Source organism: Eumetopias jubatus, unplaced genomic scaffold (assembly GCF_037043125.1).
Source record: "Eumetopias jubatus isolate StellerSeaLion01/CBP00866 unplaced genomic scaffold, mEumJub1_p1.0 scaffold_12, whole genome shotgun sequence".
Taxonomy (NCBI): domain Eukaryota; kingdom Metazoa; phylum Chordata; class Mammalia; order Carnivora; family Otariidae; genus Eumetopias; species Eumetopias jubatus.
The window spans coordinates 67071732-67088953 of NW_028274818.1; the positions used below are offsets into that span (position 1 = coordinate 67071732).

General features: G+C 58.0%; 1 protein-coding gene and 1 pseudogene across 1 annotated transcript in view; both read right to left on the reverse strand.

Moving 5' to 3' along the window:
- EPHX1 (epoxide hydrolase 1) overlaps window positions 1-16984 on the reverse strand; it is a 30951-nt gene extending 13967 nt beyond the window's left edge. Inside the window, exons 1-3 of the mRNA XM_028111708.1 lie at window positions 16887-16984; window positions 3079-3266; window positions 382-562 (exon numbers count right to left, since the gene is read on the reverse strand). Of these exons, the coding sequence (XP_027967509.1) occupies window positions 382-562; window positions 3079-3261 (364 nt within the window). The 5' untranslated portion in view covers window positions 3262-3266; window positions 16887-16984. The remainder of the gene's footprint in view (window positions 1-381; window positions 563-3078; window positions 3267-16886) is intronic.
- On the reverse strand, window positions 3481-3780 carry LOC114215603 (small nuclear ribonucleoprotein G pseudogene; annotated as a pseudogene).
- Window positions 16985-17222: the final 238 nt, after the last annotated feature.

Genomic DNA, 17222 nt, shown 5'->3' on the forward strand with positions numbered 1-17222 from the left:
GGCTGCAGACAGAAAGGGCAATTTCTCATAGGACTCTGATGGGCCGAGCAGCCTGAGCGGACATGGTACCCAGGACTCCAAAACCTTGGGAGGGGTTGAGCTGCCCGAGGCCACGTTCTCTCCTCTCCAAGGCTGTTCTGTCACTGGGCCCGATTCTTCAATTCTTTGGCTTTTCAATGATCTCTGAGTTTCCCTGTCTTGCTCGAGGGCCCGCTGGGTTTGTGGGGATTCGCCATTCTTTCTGCCCCAGCGAGGTGACCCTACAAATACATCTGGAGGACCGGTATTTGGATTCTAAGTGGGGTCTAAGTCACGCCCCGCATCTGCGGAGGCCGCTCCCACAACAGACCGCCCTCACCAGCAGCTGTTGAGTAAACCTACCTTCAATCTTCGTCTTGAAGTGAGGGTACCTGTTGAGAATCTCCACCTGCTTCCTCCAGTCAAAGTCATTCCGCCAGTAGGAAAGGATTTTCCTCAGGTACTTGGAATTGAAGCCAAAATGGAAGCGCACGTCCTCCAAAGGTGGGGTCAAACGGACCGTGTCGATCCTCCGGTGTAAGTCCTGGAGCAAAACGTGGGACCCCGGGGAGGGAGAGGGGTTGGGGGGTGCAGAGCACAAAGCAGGCTTATTTCCAGAACACAGAGGAAGCCTGCAGCGACAAGACAGCATGACAGTAGAGGAAAGCTGCCTCGTCCGGTTGGAGGGTGAGGAGGTCGCTGGTCTGTAGACGTGCGTCCTGGGCTGCCAGGGTCACCCCAGAAGAAGCCTCCTTGTTTCCCACAACAGTGGCTGTTCCCAAAGCCTATGTTCTTCGCTTTTTATTTTTTTTAGATTTTATTTTTATTTATTTATTTGAGAGAGAGAGAGAGCACATGAGAGGGGGGAGGGTCAGAGGAAGCAGCAGACTCCCTGCTGAGCAGGGAGCCCGATGCGGGACTCGATCCCAGGACTCCAGGATCATGACCTGAGCCAAAGGCAGTTGCTTAACCAACTGAGCCACCCAGGCGCCCTGTTCTTCGCTTTTTAAAAAATTAATTTGAGAGAGACCGCGCGCATGCGTGCTTGCAATAGGGAGGGCAGAGGGAGAGAGAATCTCAAGCAGGCTCCCCGCTGAGCGCAGAGCCGGATGCAGGGCTTGATCCCGGGGCCCTGAGATCATGACCTGAGCTGAAACCAAGAGTCGGCCACTGAGCCGACAGAGACCCCCAGGTGCCCCTATGTTCTTCACCTTTGACTTCATGTTTACTTCTCCTCTTTGTTTTTAACCCCATGAACGATATGCATCTTTAACTTCTCGGGGCTTACGCATGGCCGGCAAACCTGTTTTGTCAGAGGCCGGACAGTAACTGCTTTAGGCTTTTCTCGTGGCCACTGGGCCACTCTGTCCCCGGAGCCTGGAAGCAGCCAGAGGCAGGACGTGGACGAATGGACATAGCTATGTGCCAATAACACTATTTACGGACACAGAAATCTGCGCACCATGTACATTTCACCCGTCCCAAGACTGTTCTTTTTGGATTGTTTTCAGCTGTTTGAAGATGGAAAAGCTCTTCTCAGCATGGGGGCTGTATAAACAGGTGGCAGGACAGGTGTGTCCCACGGGCTGTGGCCAGCGAACTCCGAGCCTCAGCACTGAGGGAAACACGGTACCTCCGTTGGGATCAAGACACAGACCAGGGGGCGCCTGGGGGGCTCAGTCCTTAAGCATCTGCCTTCGGCTCAGATCATGATCCCAGGGTCCTGGGATCAAGCCCCATGTCCGGCTCCCTGCTCCGCGGGAAGCCTGCTTCTCCCTCTCTCACTCCCCCTGCTTGTGTTCCTTCTCTCGCTGTGTCCCTCTCTGTCAAAAAAATAAAATCTTAAAAAAAAAAAAAGACACAGACCAGGAGAGAAGGCGCAAGCCTACTGGCCGAGCATTGGGCTAGGACGTCCGCGTCCGCTCCTGGGGCCTCCCAAGTGTTACCTTCTCAGTCAGCGTCCTCCCGAGCACTCCAGGCGCCCAGGGTTCGGATGTTTGAGACTCTGAGTCTGAGAACCCACAGAAGGCGTTATCCTCAGGGCCCAGCCTCCACCCTGAACAGTGAGGCGGCGTCAGCCCTACCCAAGGAGCATCAGCCTGCTTTCTCTTGGGTGCAGCCTGCTTTCTGCTTTTTGAAAGCTCACTTTTTATTGGTACGTCTTATGGCATCCTCCATCATTAATCCCTCGGTTACCTTTCCTCCATGCCCAGTCCTTCTCTCGACTACGGGACTGTGAGTGAACGGCGGGAAGGGCCTCTCCACCGGGCACCCAGCACCGCGCCTGCATACAGCAGGTGCTCCGATATGCATAGCCCGAGAGCAAGAATGGGCGGGGACGTCCTGGGTCCCATTCACCCTCCTGGCCCAGGAGCCCACCCCACTGGGCACGGCCCCCTAACTCCAGCGTGGGGAGGGGCACAAGCTCCGGAGTTGGACGGACTCCAGTTTGAATCCTGCTTATTATCTCAGTCACCTGGGGTAAATTCCTTTACCTCTCTGAGCTTCAATTTCTGCACCTCTAGAGGGAACGACAGTCCTCACCCTACAGGGTCACTGCAGGGACTGAACGTGACCACACGCACCTGCGACACAGCAGGCGCATAATTAATGCTGACCCTGCGGCAGCTTCTCTGTACCCGAGCGTTTGATGTCACCATGGCTCGCTTCTCACTCAGGACCTCTGCCCGGGGCCCTGATGAGAACCTGCTGGCTTTCTCCTGCAAGCTCACTCCCAGGGTTTCATGGGGGCGCAAAGGAGGAGGAAGCTGCTTTCTGTGACCTTCGATGCAGGTGCCCGGGGCCAGCTGGCACGCCCCTCTCACCTGGGCCCTGCTGGGCCGTGGGCCGGGGAAGGAGGAGACAGAGGAGGAAGGAGCAGAGGGGACGGGTGGGCAGGGGGGCAGGCTGGGCATGTGTCTCTCTCTGCACCTGCCCGGTGGGAGAAAAGCAGAGGGAAACCCGCTCCCCAGGCCCGTCCCAGCCCCAGCCTCACGGGAACCACTGAAGGGGCCTCGCTGCCCTCCCCTCTGCTCAGCCCCCCTGCAAAAGGTGCCTTACCTCGATCTCCTCCTCGGAAGTCTCGACCTTGAAAGGGCGGATGCTCTCGTCCTCTGCAGCTTCGGGCCTCGCCCCAGGCCCCCACCACCCATCTTCAAGAGGCAATGTTTCCTCCTTGTCCCGGGAAACAAACCAGTAGATGACAAAGCCCAGCACGGAGGTGAGGAGAATTTCCAGCCACATGATTCCTGCAAGAGCGAGGAGACGCCGAATCCCCACCTGCTCTCCCACCTGGCCCCTGACGTCATGTACCTTTTTTTTTTTGACTATTATAAAAGTTGATTTAACAAAAAAGTTCAATATGAAAATGCACACGACCTGATTTTTATATTGTAGTAAAACAGGTACTATGGAGGGGACATGTGGAGGCAGTTGATTTCTTCTGATGAACACACCCATTGTTTATACTCGCTCCAAGGCTTCTAACATGATGATACTATTTCCTTGTATTACCACCATTCCGATATTGTTCTGTTGCCCACTAGTTGCCAACTCCACACACTCATCTATCACAAGATTCATAAACAAATCGAACCCCCGCAATATTCCTTGGACATGTCTGCCACCACTTAATTTCAATGACAATTTCTTGTCCATAAATTTTTTCAACTCGGGAGGGTGAGCTTCGCTCATGGTGTCTACTCCGCGAGCTCAAAGATGCCTCCAAACGGAATTCGTGGCGTCCCACACGCTCCCCCGGTAGGCCCCTGTACTTTTTTTTTTAAAAGTAAGCACCACTCTCAGCACGGAGCCCAGTGCGGGGCTCGAACTCACAACCCTGAGACCAAGACCTGAACTGAGATCAATAGCTGGACCCTTAACCGACTGAGCCCCCCAGGCACCCCAGACCTCAGGTACTTCTGACCTAGAAAAAGAATATAAGCACATAGAAGAACTGGAGCCCAAGAAAAAAAAAGACAAGACTCATCTGTAATTCTACTGAGCTATGAAATTCATTCTTCGAATTAGAAATATACGCACGCAGGGCGGCTTCTCCATAGCCCCGGGTGTGGGGGCTGCACTTCCGTGGCCTCACGTTTCTCTGAGACGCCTTCAACTCTGGAAGCTTCTCTCCACCCTCGTGAGCGTCCCCCTGCTCCGAGGAGAGCTGGGCTCCATCGGCTCCGCCCCTTACTGTCTCTGGAGGGACCTGTCCCCATGCACATCGGGAACCAGCAGGGAGGTTTGGGGGGTGTCATAGGGGGAGTGTTATGAGGCCCGAACATGGCCACATGTCTCAGCTGTAATTTTAAAACAGTTTTAGGAGATGGAATTCACATGCCGTACAATTCACCTGCCTCAAGTGCAGGATCTGGTGATTTTTAATGCATTCGCAGCTACGTGCGTTCAGAACCACCATTTTAGAACATTTCCATCACCACAAAGAGAAACCCCGTAGGTCTCAGCCCCTTGATGCCCCCATGGCGGCCCAGCCCGAGGCAACCACGAACCCCCTTTCTGTCTGTGTAGACCTGCCTATCACGTTCGTAGAAGCTGTCTGAGTCCTCTTTGCCGAAGGACCCGCTGGGGACTTGCCAAGGCCCTGAGGTTGGCTCCTGCCGCAGCCGCCCCCCTAAACCAGGCCACAGGGGCGGCTGGTCCTTGAAATCCTGGTCCGCAGGCATCCAGAAATCACTTAGGCTCCCTGCCCTTCCTGCAGCACCTCAGAGATCAAAAGTCCCTTGCTGTCCCCACCCCACTGACACAGGGGACAGGTTTGTGCCCCCCCTTCCCCCCCAGGCCTTCTCGCTGCTGGGGGCTCGCGGTCTGGGCAGGTGACAGGCAATGTTGGGGAGGGCTTCCTCCGGGCTCTGCTCGGAGCACTCCGTGCCATTCAGCTCACCTAATTATTGTAATAGGCCCATTTTACAGATGAGGAAATGAAGGCTGAGCAGTGTGTCCAAGCCCAAAATGCCCACAGATGGGGGAGGCAGGTTCCCAAGCTGGACGGACACCCTCCCACCTTACTCCCCACGCTTGGTTAGGCAGGGAAGATTTCTCTGCACGATGGAACTGTGTGCCTCTTGAAGGCAGGGAGGATGTCCTTTCCAGCCCTAAATCCTTTCTGTTTCCCTCTAAGGTGGCACGGGGATGTGGACGGCACCATCACAACTGTAAGGGAGCTAACTCCTAGAGAGAAACTAGGATAAATCAAAACCTTGCAGGAGAATTTCCTACAGTCTCTGGAAAACGGGCAGAATCTACTAGAACTGGACCTTGACAAAGTCTGTGACTCAGCAATTACCCGAGGCATAGACCCGCCCTAAACGTGTCCACGTTTGCTAAAAGCCATAAACGAGAACGCTCACAGCAGTTCTATCTGTGCAACCCCCCCAAACTAGAAATGACCCAACACCACCCATCCCGGATCGCGGGGTCTTCACAGTAGCACCCCACACTGCGAGAAGGAGTGGCCCACACTACACACACAACATGTGACTCCCACGGATGGTGCCAAGCCGGAGAGCCAGACGCAAAAGAGCACACGTGGCCTGGTCCCCTTTATAGAAAGGGAAGGACAAGCACAACGGTAACTATGACAAGACTCCGGGATGGTGTTTTCCTCCAGCGGCCGGGGCGGGGGCTCTGCACCCACAGATCTTAAAGCCCCGTGTGATTACAACGTGCAGAAGGGACAGGTCTGCACACAGCCCAGGGAAGAGAGACGTGAAGAGCAAGGCTCGGGCAGGGGCAGGACACAGGTCAGGGGTGCGCAGAGTCGTCGCCGCAGGGACACTCTGTTAGGAGCCGGGGGTGGCCACAGTCACGGGCCCCCTGAGCCTGCGTGCTGCCCCTCAACTGTGGCAACCCACCTGGGCTCTGACTCTTTACTCAGCAAGACAGGCAGCCTGGTTCCCGGAAGCGGGGGGTATGCGGGAGGCCTGACCCAATCGCTGGGTCCCCTGGGGGGGGTGACACGCTATCTTCCAGCCCCACCACATGCCAAGTGACATGCAGACCCTTGTGGGTTTGGGGAAGCACCGTGATCCATCTGGGTATCGCCGTTTGAGGACCCGGTGTGTCTTTCCCGGAGAACCCCCATTCCATGGCACCCCCCAAGAGACTCTGACCACCCTGACTTTAAGAACTGGAACATCTTGGGGTTTACAAAAAGGAAGCCTCTACTGTTTCCAGTAGTTGAAATCCCAGTGCCACCGCTTTCCCGCGAGCTACCAAACCACCCTGCGCATCTGTGGCCTCATAAACTGGGGGTAACCATGCCGGCTCAAAGCAGGTGCTCCGCCAATGTGCCTTCCTTCCCCTGAGTCCCTTTTTACTGTACGCAATCTTCAGGCTGGCAGAGACCCCAGAGGACGCCGTCTCTATTAGACGAATGAGCCCGCACCCCAGCGCCGTGCATGACACAGGCACCTGCTGTCTGGGAGTATCTGCTCCCCAAGGATGTGGCTTGGGAGGATGGAGGCGGTGCGATGGGGACCTCTGGCCATGTGCTTCCTGCAACCCCTGTCCCTGGGCAGGTGCCCGTCTTTGTTTCCGTCTGTCCTGAGAAGCTGCAATTCTCAGCCCCGGGCGGGAAATTTCTGTCTGGCCTTCACGTTTTCGGGGAAAAGCTCTTGCACAGGGTCCGCCCATGCTGCAGTAGAAAACACTCCACCCCCTTCAAAACATCAAGGTTCAGGAGCCACTGTGAAAATTTCAGAAGAGTCATGCGATGCAGAAGGAGCAGGCCTGCTTCGTGGGGTGGGCTCCTGCCGCCCGAGCCTGGGAGGCACGCTCAGAAAGCTCCCGAGACGAGACGTATTTGACCTGACTGCATTGCCCTGTGTTGTTTGGTTCGTAATGCACTTTCCCAGAATCCAGACCAAAGGCTCTGCTGGGAGAGCTGGGGGAGCAGAGGGGAGGAAGTCTTTCCCAACGAAAGCATTTTTTTCCTCGGAGTTAGGGTACCCTTCGAAAAAAAGGATCAGCTTGCCTCGTAAGGAAAATGTAGTTTTTGTTGTAAACCAGCCTGATTTCTTTCTTTCTTGTTTAGCATAATACCTGGAGGACAGCTGTCATGTGGTTACAGGAGATTGTGCTCAGAGGGACGTTGACGACTCGGATAAGAAACGAGATCCTATGGAGTTTAAATCCCCAAATTCTTCCCTGAGGTCAAGTTCCGGACACATACTTATGCAACCCGGGGGAACAAAATCAAGGATCGGGGTGCCTGGGTGGCTCCACCGGTTGGGTGTCTGCCTTCGGCTCAGGTCATGATTCCAGGGTCCTGGGACCAAGTCCTGCTTCGGGCTCCCTGCTCATCGGGAAGCCTGCTTCTCCCTCTGCCCCTCACCGGCTTGTGCTCTCTCTCTCCCTCACTCTCTCTCAAATAAATAAATAAATCTTAAAAAAAAATCAGGGTTCAGTTTGCTGCGAAGAAGTTACTTGGGCAATAGGGTGATCTTAGGACTGAATGTAAAGTACTTGAAAGTGACAAGGGAAGCCGCTGGGGCAGTCAACTGTTAGCCCCTGGGGCAGTGAACTCTTTCCCCCTGCCTTGCTGGGTATGACTTAGCAAGCACAACTCTATAAATGCCCGAGGGCAAATAAAGGAGGCGCTTCGGTCTGCCGCAAGGCTGAAAAGAGTATCAGTCTGATAATTTAACCGAATGCCATTTTTCTGTTGTGCTTGGGGCAAAAACACAAGTTTAAAAACAGACAATTCATTTAAGGACTGGGACTAAAAGCTCAACTCTTTTCTTGTAACTTGAATTTGGTCTGTATAAAGTATCAGGAAGTCATGTATTATTGTAAAGTAAATAGGAGATTTGGATTGGTGCCTTGGAAAAGTAAGGATCGCTTTGCTTTTTGGACCAGAGACGAGCTCAGCAGACACCGCGCCTGTGTGTGACGAGAAGCCCGTTCTTTGCAGGCACAGGGAGTGAGCAGGCGCCCACGCTCCAGCAGGACAGATGTGCAGATGGGACACCTGACACCCTCCCTGGGATGGGCACAGTGACACATGTATGCAGGTGGAGAAGCGTGCAAAGCTAGGCGTGGTTAAGTCGGCCACAGAGGCTTCACGAAGAGGCAGCGGAGCGGAGGGCTATCCTGGAGTCTGCCGAAAGCGCACGTGCAGCGAGGAGCCCCGAGGGTCCCCACGTGGGCAGTGCCGGCGCTGACAGGCGAGAGCTCCGGGGTGCGGGCTCTTGTGTCTGTCCCCTCCCCACCCTTCTGTGACGTGTTAGTTCATCACGGCGACGCCGGGAGTTGTAACTCAGAATCAGGTTTGCCATTCAGGCGCCCCTCTGTAGACCGGGAGTGGGGACTGGCGAGTGGCTGCGTGAGAAGAAGGTGGGCTGGCCGGGTTACTGGGGACCCAGCACTGTGCCCCCGCGGCCTGCAGTGAGCTGGCTGCTCAGCAAACATGCGCCGGGACAGAGGCAGCGCGGCTCGGCGCCAGCGACCTTCCACCCTTCCTTCCTGGCTCGGGAGTTTGCTTTTAGCGGCAAAGCCCAGCTAAACGCTACGTTTCTTGGCCCTCCCCGCAGCTCCGTCTGATGGAGGGATTAGGTGCCGATTAAGAGCCGTTAAGTGTATTTGGCGCAGAGCCACCCGCGGCGCCGACAGCACTGGGTATGAATTGGGAAAAGACGCCCGTTCTTCAAAACGCAATCAGAAAATTAACCTACTGTACTGCTTCGGTCATAAGATGCCTCGTTGTCACCTGCTGGAAAGTACTTGTAAATAAACACGCAAATCCACGATGTGGGTGACCTGCATGGCATCTCTTGGGTTGCACAGTGCGCCACCTGCACGAGGGTGCATGGGTCCTGCACGTGTGTGGCAGACCACGTAAAGGGCGCTGACTCAGCCGGGAAGTGTGCACCTTTTGCCCTTCCCCTTCCTCCTTCATGCTTCTGGGGATACAAATGCGATGCCTGGACCCCGGTAGCCATTTTGGGCCGGGAGGGGATCTTGAGGAGTGATGGGGATGACGGGTTCCCGCTGACCGTGGAGCCAGTGGCCCAGTCCTGGATTACTTACTCCAAACTTCCTCTGGCTGACAGGGGAACTAACTTCTTTATTGTTTCAGCCACTGTCACTCTTGTATCAATCCTCACGAATTGTGAAAGTCGGGGGGAAAAGAAAATATATCCAGTCCTCCCTGTGGACACTCTCTCAACAAGAAACACTCGTCTTCAAAAGGTTCACTGCTGTATTCACGCTCCCTGGCTGAGACATGTACCCAATGAATAAACATTGTCCTGCGGCCGGACCACAAAGAAGGGCCGTTCTCCAAGGGCAGACACAATGCAGCAGCGGGCGGGGGGTCCCTGGAACCTGCGCCCTCATCCTTCTCGAGGACAAAAGAGGGTGTCTTCCCACTTGGCTGCTTCTTTACATGAAAGGCAATTCTGTGACATCTGTCAAAACGTGAAACACGTGTGACCGGCAACTCCACGTTGGGATTTCTCTCCCCAAAACATGGAACCTGCGTTGTCATAAAATGTCTTATGCACAGGAGTATTCGCTGCAGGTTTTCTCCCCCTTCCCTCTCGGTAAAAGGGTAAGACTGGAAACAACCTGAATGTCCATCAGCTGGGGACGGAAATAAGCTGTGACGGATTCATCAAACGAATTTAGGGCCAGCCACCCCAAATGTGTCCCTTCGGCATCGTGATGATTTTAAATAAAAGTCACTTAGGAATCAGCCGGTGCGAGATCCCTCAGACCCTCCTGTGTCCCCCTGAAAGCAGGAAACAAGCCTCCCAAATGGAAAATGCCCTTCCTGTTGTAAGAAGCAAAAAGACACCCTTACTGCCAGAGATGAGGACTTGAGAGCCGAGGAAGCAGTAGAAACAGGCCGTGTTCCGTGTTTCTGATCTACTAGCTGTGGTCTAAATCCTGATTAGAATTCCCCCGATTAAGGCTCGCAAACACCTGTTTTCTTGATCCCGTCAATTCCTCACACATTGATTGTCTCTTTGTCTCAAAAGTTTAAAAACTGTCTGCCTTGGTCATTTCTTTGGGCCCCAATGTCTTTTTTTTTTTTTTAAGGTTTCATATTTATTTGAGAGAGAGATAATGAGAGAATACAAGCAGGGAGATGAGGAGAGGGAGAAGCAGGCTCTCCTCAGAGCAAGGAGCCTGACATGGGGCTCGATCCCAGGACCCCGGGATCATGACCTGAGCCGAAGTCAGATGCTTCACCAACTGAGCCCCCCGGGTGTCCCAGGCCCCTGTGGACATCCGTGCACAGGTCATAAAACTTTGGGGTTTTTCTCCTGGTAAATCTGTCTCGTGTAAATTGAATTCTTAGTCCAGCTGAAGACCCTGAGGGTAGAGGAAGAATTTTTCCTTCCCTACACTATGCAGAGTCTCGAGTCCACCTCCGTGACCACCTCCCCTGGACCAAAGCAAAGCCCCGGTCCATCCCCTCCCACGTGCGCTGCCCCCTCCCACATCCTCTGCAGTCAGAGTGACTCTCTGGAAATAAAAACCCGCTCGCGTCCCATCCCTCCTTAAACCTCTCGAGTAGCTTCCCGCTACCCTTGGAACAGAGGGACACTGGCTTGGCCTTCAAGGCCCCTGCGGTCTGGGCTGCCCACCTCTCCCCTCCTCGCCCTCTCTGGGCCCAACCCCCACCTTCTTGGGGTCCTTCGGGCTCACCACGCTCCCTCCTCCCTCGGGGCCGAGGCCCGTCCCTCAGTCTGCTCTTCCCTCCTTTTCTCAGCTGCTTAACTCCTGCTCCTCCTTCAGATTTCAAATCTAGTGTCCTTTTTCCCGGCAGCCTAGCCTGACCTCTTTCAGCTCGGTGCGCCTCCCATCCCTAGCTCGTGTCACGGTCACGTTTTTTTTTTTTTTTAAGATTTTATTTATTTATTTGACAGAGAGAGACAGTGAGAGCAGGAACACAAGCAGGGGGAGTGGGAGAGGGAGAAGCAGGCTTCCCGCTGAGCAGGGAGCCCGATGTGGGACTCGACCCCAGGACCCTGGGATCATGACCTGAGCCGAAGGCAGACGCTTAACGACTGAGCAACCCAGGCGCCCTCACGGTCACGTTTGTTTGAGGTTCCGTGCTATGGGCCGCCCCCGCTGGAAGGAAGCTCCTTGCGGGTTGAGAACCTGTCTGCCTCGGCTCCCCTCGGGTCCCCACTACCTGGCGTGCACTGGATGCTCAGAAGTATCTGTCGGATGAATGAGTTTAACGATTCTTCGAATGACAGTGTTGAAACTTTTTAGAACTTTGGAACCAAGAGATGGCTGAATGCTCCCCGAGGAATCATACAGGACCCACTTCTCAGCCTACTCTGTAGATGAAGGCCCCCTGTATCTGAGATGCAGGGAGAGGGCTGGGTAGGTGGCAGGGGGCGCCACGGCAGATTTCCCCCAGAAGGAAGAGTGGACTGCCAGTCCGCCAGGTGGACTGCAGATCTAGGGGTTCTGGATCTAAACAGAGGAGGATCAGACTCAGGACCCTGCTGAAGGCAACAGGGGGGGCTCTGCTAGCCTGCTCCCAGAGGCCCCCTCCCTCACACCCAGGCAGGTGGGAGAACCCCACCATCAGTAAGTGCTCCTGAACTCACCAAGAGTTGTAGCCAACCCGGGCCCTGCACTTACCCATCCGGCCTCAGGCCAGGGCATCCCAGGCTGCTCTTGGGAGGGGGCCCAGCTCTGCCACCCCGGGGGGGGGGGGGACTCCGCCCGAGGCCCCGAGGCCTTGATAGTTTCCTGTGACTCACACTCACACGGGAGGGAGAACCTCAGCCACTTCTGGGGGAAGTGTGTCTCGACAGAGAACTCTGGGGCAGAGGTGTGGGGGGGACACGGAGACACCACGGGCCCCCCTGACACCAGGCCAGGCAGAGAGGTGGCGCTGGGGGTCTGCGTGCGCCCCCTGGCCCCCGGCCCCTGGCCGCCCTCCCCAGTCTGGCCGCGCCTGCCTGGGCGAAGGCAAAATGACATCCAGCAGGGAGGGACAAACAGATGGCTTCCCTTCCAGTGCAGGGCCAGCCTGCCAAGGCAGGACGAACGGGAATGTTCTGCCGCCCACGCACTGCTGACAGCCAACGCCCCAGCCAAGGGGCTTCCCGAAGTTCCCAGAGATTCCCAGGCCCTGCTCGCTGGTGCCGAGACCACCCTGGGGGTGCGGCTGGCCCGGGAAGGAGGTGGGGGGCACAGCCCGCCCGGTCCAGCACAGCCTCTGCCCCCACAGACCTTTCCCCGGGACCCCAGCGGCCAAAGGGGCCTCAGAGTGGGCGAGGCCAGAGACAGCCGCCAAGCAGCACGCCCTGCCCCCCTACCCCCCCCCCCCCCCCCCGCCCTGGGGCCTGGAGCACAGCCTGGGACAGCAGCCTGGAGCCAGGCCCCGAGGTTGCAGGCAAAAACCAAGCAGAAGGAAAGAGCAGTAAAAACAGCTCAGGGGCGGGGTGCGGGTTTCTTGGGGGGAGCCCTGCTCTGGGCCTGGTGGAGGCACGGTGCCACCTGCCATGCAGTGTGTCCCCCACCCCCCAAACCGACTATTCGTGCCTCTGTGTAGACAGAACACGACTGGTGTTGCTGGTCGGATGGAGTGTTCTCGGAGCCAGGAGCCAGCCGGCTGCTGGTCAGGCACTGGCTGCCCACCTCCAGTCCTGGCCCTGCTGCGCAATCCAGGCCAGGGACCCCACTTCTCCAGGCCTCACCAAACTGGGGGGATTCAGAGAGTCACCTACATGGGCACTCACTTTGCTTGTCAGTCCCCAGAACACCCCAACCCATGTCCTTATCCAGCACTTTTCCTGAGGAAGTGCTCCCTGAACCGAGATGGGGAGCTGAGCGGTGGTCCTCAGAGGAGGAACGGCAGAAAGTGAGGGGCACCCAGCCTGCCGCAGCGGGAAAAGGGAGGACCAATGGCAGGGCTGGCCGACCCCCAGCACCTCTGGAGAGGGCCCGGGGAATGCAGACTTAGCTGCCGAGCAGAGGCCCACACAGACCCATGGACACAGCCCTCCACGCAGGCCTGGGGCTGAGTAACACAGGGAGCCCAGGGGTCACTGGAGGCTCTGCTCCCTCTCCTGGGCTGCCCCAGGAGACCGGGCCAGTTCTCCACTGGCCTCACCTTACAAGAGAAAACCCCGAGCAGAGCTCAGGTCACTGCCTCTGAGGAAAAGCAATTTACCTTGCGTGGGATTTCAACACTTGGCATCCCATTCCGAGGAGTGGGCCATGCAGGCTGAAATTCAGTCATGGGCATACTCATTCTCCTTCCCCTCTGCCCCCCAGGGCGGCCAGCCCTCAACAATGTGCTCCCTGGTCTGGAGGCTTCCTCAATGTTGTGTAAGGCGATAGCACTGTTGGCCAGGGCCGGGGCCTCGCTGAGTAAGCTAAGCCGGCTTTCTCCTCCGGAATGTGGCGAAAGGCCCCATCCAGGAATGTTCTGGGCTGTTGGTATCTTGGTGGGGGTTAGTTTGCTTGTGGCAATGTCTGGGTAGCAGAAAGGAATAAAAAGTTGCAAAAGGCTAAAAAGACCTCTCAGGTTCGGTGGAAGGTCCTGGCGGACACAGCAGCCTGCCTCAGAGGGAGGGAGGCAGGCGCAGACCCAGGCAAGGACATGCCACCTTCCCGCGCGTGGTGGCTGGGTCTGCTGGCTGCTGCCTCGCAGCGACCATGTGGTCCAGCAAGTGGGCAAAAAAACAAAAACAAAAACAAAAACAAACCCTGGGAAAGCGGAAAAGTACATCCATGTCCTGCCAAAGACTTGGAAAGAGAGTCAGACTCCCTGAGCTGCACATGTCACTGCGTGGACCCACCAAGAAGACATCTGAATTCAGTGTGTTTATCAATCTTCCCCAAAGGTAAGGGCAGCAAAAACTCCTGTTCCCGACCCGGGGACCTCCTGTTCCTCGCATGGGCTCCCTTTGTGGGTCAGCTATAGAATCTTCTGGAACGTCTCTGAGCTCCTCGGAGACAAGAACCTTTTGTCCCCTGATGGGAGCACCTCCGGCGAGGCCTCGGAGAGGGAGGCTTTGCAGCAGCAGGGCCGCGCACCCACGCGCCGGACACAGTAGGGTGTCCACGCCAGGTCTGTGAGCCCGGCTGCGGGAGGGCCTGGGCTGGACCTCAGAGGGTGAGGAAGGGTGAACTGTGACCTCCCTCAGGAAGGTAAACACACCTTGATGGAAGTGAAAACCCCAGTTTGAACTCGGTTTGCACCGAGTGTGCTTGGTTATATAACCAAGGATGGGACTGCACTCGCGCTCTCCTCGGCGAGAGGGAGGTTTTCCCGGAGCGCGGGAAGGCAGGTGGCTGGCTCCCTGGCAAAGCTTGGGTCCCCTCTTGGGGAACTGCTTGGGGGGCCTTCTCCCAGCTGCACCCCCAACCCTATCCACACAGCAGCCTGGAGTGCAGGGCCCAGCGCAGGAACACCCACAGGCAGGTGGGTGGCGACCCCAGGGGACCAGCTGGGCTCCTTCAATCCCGAGCCGCGGCCCTCTGTCCGAGGGTTTGCAGCTGCCCTCCTCCCCTCCATAGGCGGCAGGGCCCCCCCCAGGCCCCATCAAAACTGACCGCTCCCCACCGACACGTTTCTTTCCCTGAAGGTCCATTTGGACTTCTTAACTGCACAGTCATCACATACTAGAGCTCTGTGGCATTGCAGACTGAACAGCTCAACCCCCTCATTTTAGGGGTGAGGTCCGGGGGTGGGGAGGGACACACGGATGGCACAGGTAGGGCACGCGTCCACTCTTCTTTCTAGGCCAATTCGCCTTCTGCACCACTGTATTACCTCAGCGGAGAGAACTGCTGAGGATTCGGGGTCGAGGGTCCTTCCAGAGGTTGGTTTGGGGCATGAGCTCCAGGGGCCCCGCAAACCCACAGCTGCTCATGCTACCTGTGGTCCTCAGGGCCGCGTGCGCGTCCTTGGCGCGATCCCCTCAACAGCGGCCCCCCCTCATTCTGGGTGCCCAGCTGCGCTCTGCAGCTCTGCGCACCTCCACTCAAGAACGGAGAAATGGAGTCTGGCCGTCCCCGTGCCTCCTTGGGTCTGGGCCTGGGCCAGGATGCTGAAGAGGAGAGTCTGGGTGCCTGGAGAGCAGTTACTAAGCCTGGGGCCTATCGGGCTCGTGGGTCCATGGCCGGGGCTCCCTGTCAGCGGCAGTGGGAGCCCGGGACAGGCCCCTCTGCCCAAGTGCACTTGGTCGCTTTGAAGAGACACCCCGGCGAGAGGGCCTCAGGCCCATGAGGGCACACGGGTTGCAGCAGATGGCCTTGAGGTTCACTCTGGCTACCCTGCTGAGCAGTTACTGTGTGTGTGTCTGTGGAAGTCTTTCCCTTCCTGGCTCTGGGTGGGGGGCGGGGGCAGGTGCAGAAAGTTCCCGAGTCCTCTTGCTCTCAAGCTGGGCCACTGCCGTTTACACAGGAGGTCACTCACACCAAAGGCCCTGGTGGCGGCCAGGCCCACACTCAGAAAACACGGATAAAGGTCATCTGTGCCAGGAGCTCTCCTGCCCCGGGACCTTTGCTCTCGCTCTTCCCTCAGCCTGGAGCACAGTCATCCCCAACGGCAATCTGCCACTCGTAACTCCTCAGGATTATTCAGACCTCACCTCTCAACCACGGCTTCTCTTTCACCTGACACCCCTTCCCTCTCCAGGGTTTTACTGTCTTCTGACGTACTTACATTTTACAAGTTTATTTTATCCACCGCCTCTGCCTCCTAAACCTGCCGGCCTCATGAGGGCATGTTCCCTACGGAGCCCCCTGCCCAGGCCAGAGCCCGGTGGTCCCTGAGCACTGCCCAGGCCTCCCAGGGAAACAGGACGGTCCTCCCACGGCCCTCCTAGGTGTGCAAATTTTGGGGGAAAGTCGCTGCCAAACAATTCCGGAACGCTTTGCTAAAGCAGTCGCGGTGGGGCTAGGCCCTGAAGGAAGCAAGCTCCCACCGGGCGGTGTTACTTTCTGCAGCTGGGATGCTTCCTGAGAATGTTGATCTTCAGCGAGGCTGCACTCAGGGGAGGCCCACGTCCCGGGCAATTTTCCACACAGCTCACCAGTCCGAGCAAAGGCTGAGCTGAGGGCAGAGGTGGCAAAAGCACGTCCCCCAGCTCTCCCCTTCCCGGGGTGCGGGCTGCAAGCGTCGCAGGCTGCCCGGGCCAGAGAGGGGGGTCTGTCGGTGCAGGCGCGAGGGCAAATCCGGGCTTTGCGGAGCCCGACGCTTATACCTTGGGGGGCGGGAGGGCAAGTGGGCCACGCAGCCTTAGAGGAATAGGTCAACCTTGGCACAGCAGGATTGTGCTCAAGTGTCCCCCGGCTGCGCGGCGCGCAGGCCTTCTCTCCAGGGCGAAGAGCGGTGTGTGTGTGTCGGGGGGGAGGGGGGGGACCGGGCGCCGGACGCGGAGGGCAGGAAAGCACACTCCAACCGCGAGATCTGACACAGCTTTCAGGACTCCGGCGACAAACAAGGGCATTTCACTGCGGGGCGCGACGCACCCTGGAAGCAAGACTCTCGGGGAGTGCGGGGCCTGGGGACCCCCGCCGCGCTCCCCTTCCCCCCCCCCTCCCCCCCCCGTCCCCTTCCCCTGCCTGAGCGCGCTCGCAGGGCCTGGCCGGGCCTCTTCCCCCAGCCGCGCGCTCCTGCAGCCCCGGGGGCCGAGGCGTGAGCAAGTCACGCCTGCAAGTCCCACTGCCGCCCGCGCCCCCACACCCGGCACCCAGCAACCGCGCCCCCCGCAGCCGTGCCCCCACACTCGTCCCCTCGCCCCTCCGGAACCGCATCCCCACAGTCTCCCGCCTCATCCCTCGCGCCCCACACTCGGCCCCCAGCAACCGCGCCCTCGCACCCCCGCACCCCCACATCTGCCCGCGCCCCCGCGCCCCCTTACGGTCGTCGGCTCCCAGGCCCCGAGGCTCCCGCGGCGGCGGCTGGCGCGCGGTCCCTCGCACTCCAGCTCTGGGGCTCGAGTGGCCCCACGCTGACCCCGCCCAGGCTCGGCACCCGAGGGGCGGTCCGCGGTCGCGCCCAGGGCCTCCGGAGGACCCGGTTGGGTCCCGCCCCGCCCCTGTTACCGGTCGGGTCCCCCGCCCCCAGGCTGCGCCCCTGCTGGAAGAGGGCGCCTCCAAGTGCCGGGCGTGGGCCCCGGGTGCAGCCTCGGAGCCGAGGCGTTTAGGGACCTGGAGCAGTTCGGGGCAGCCGCTGGGTCGGCTGACTCCGGGGGCGG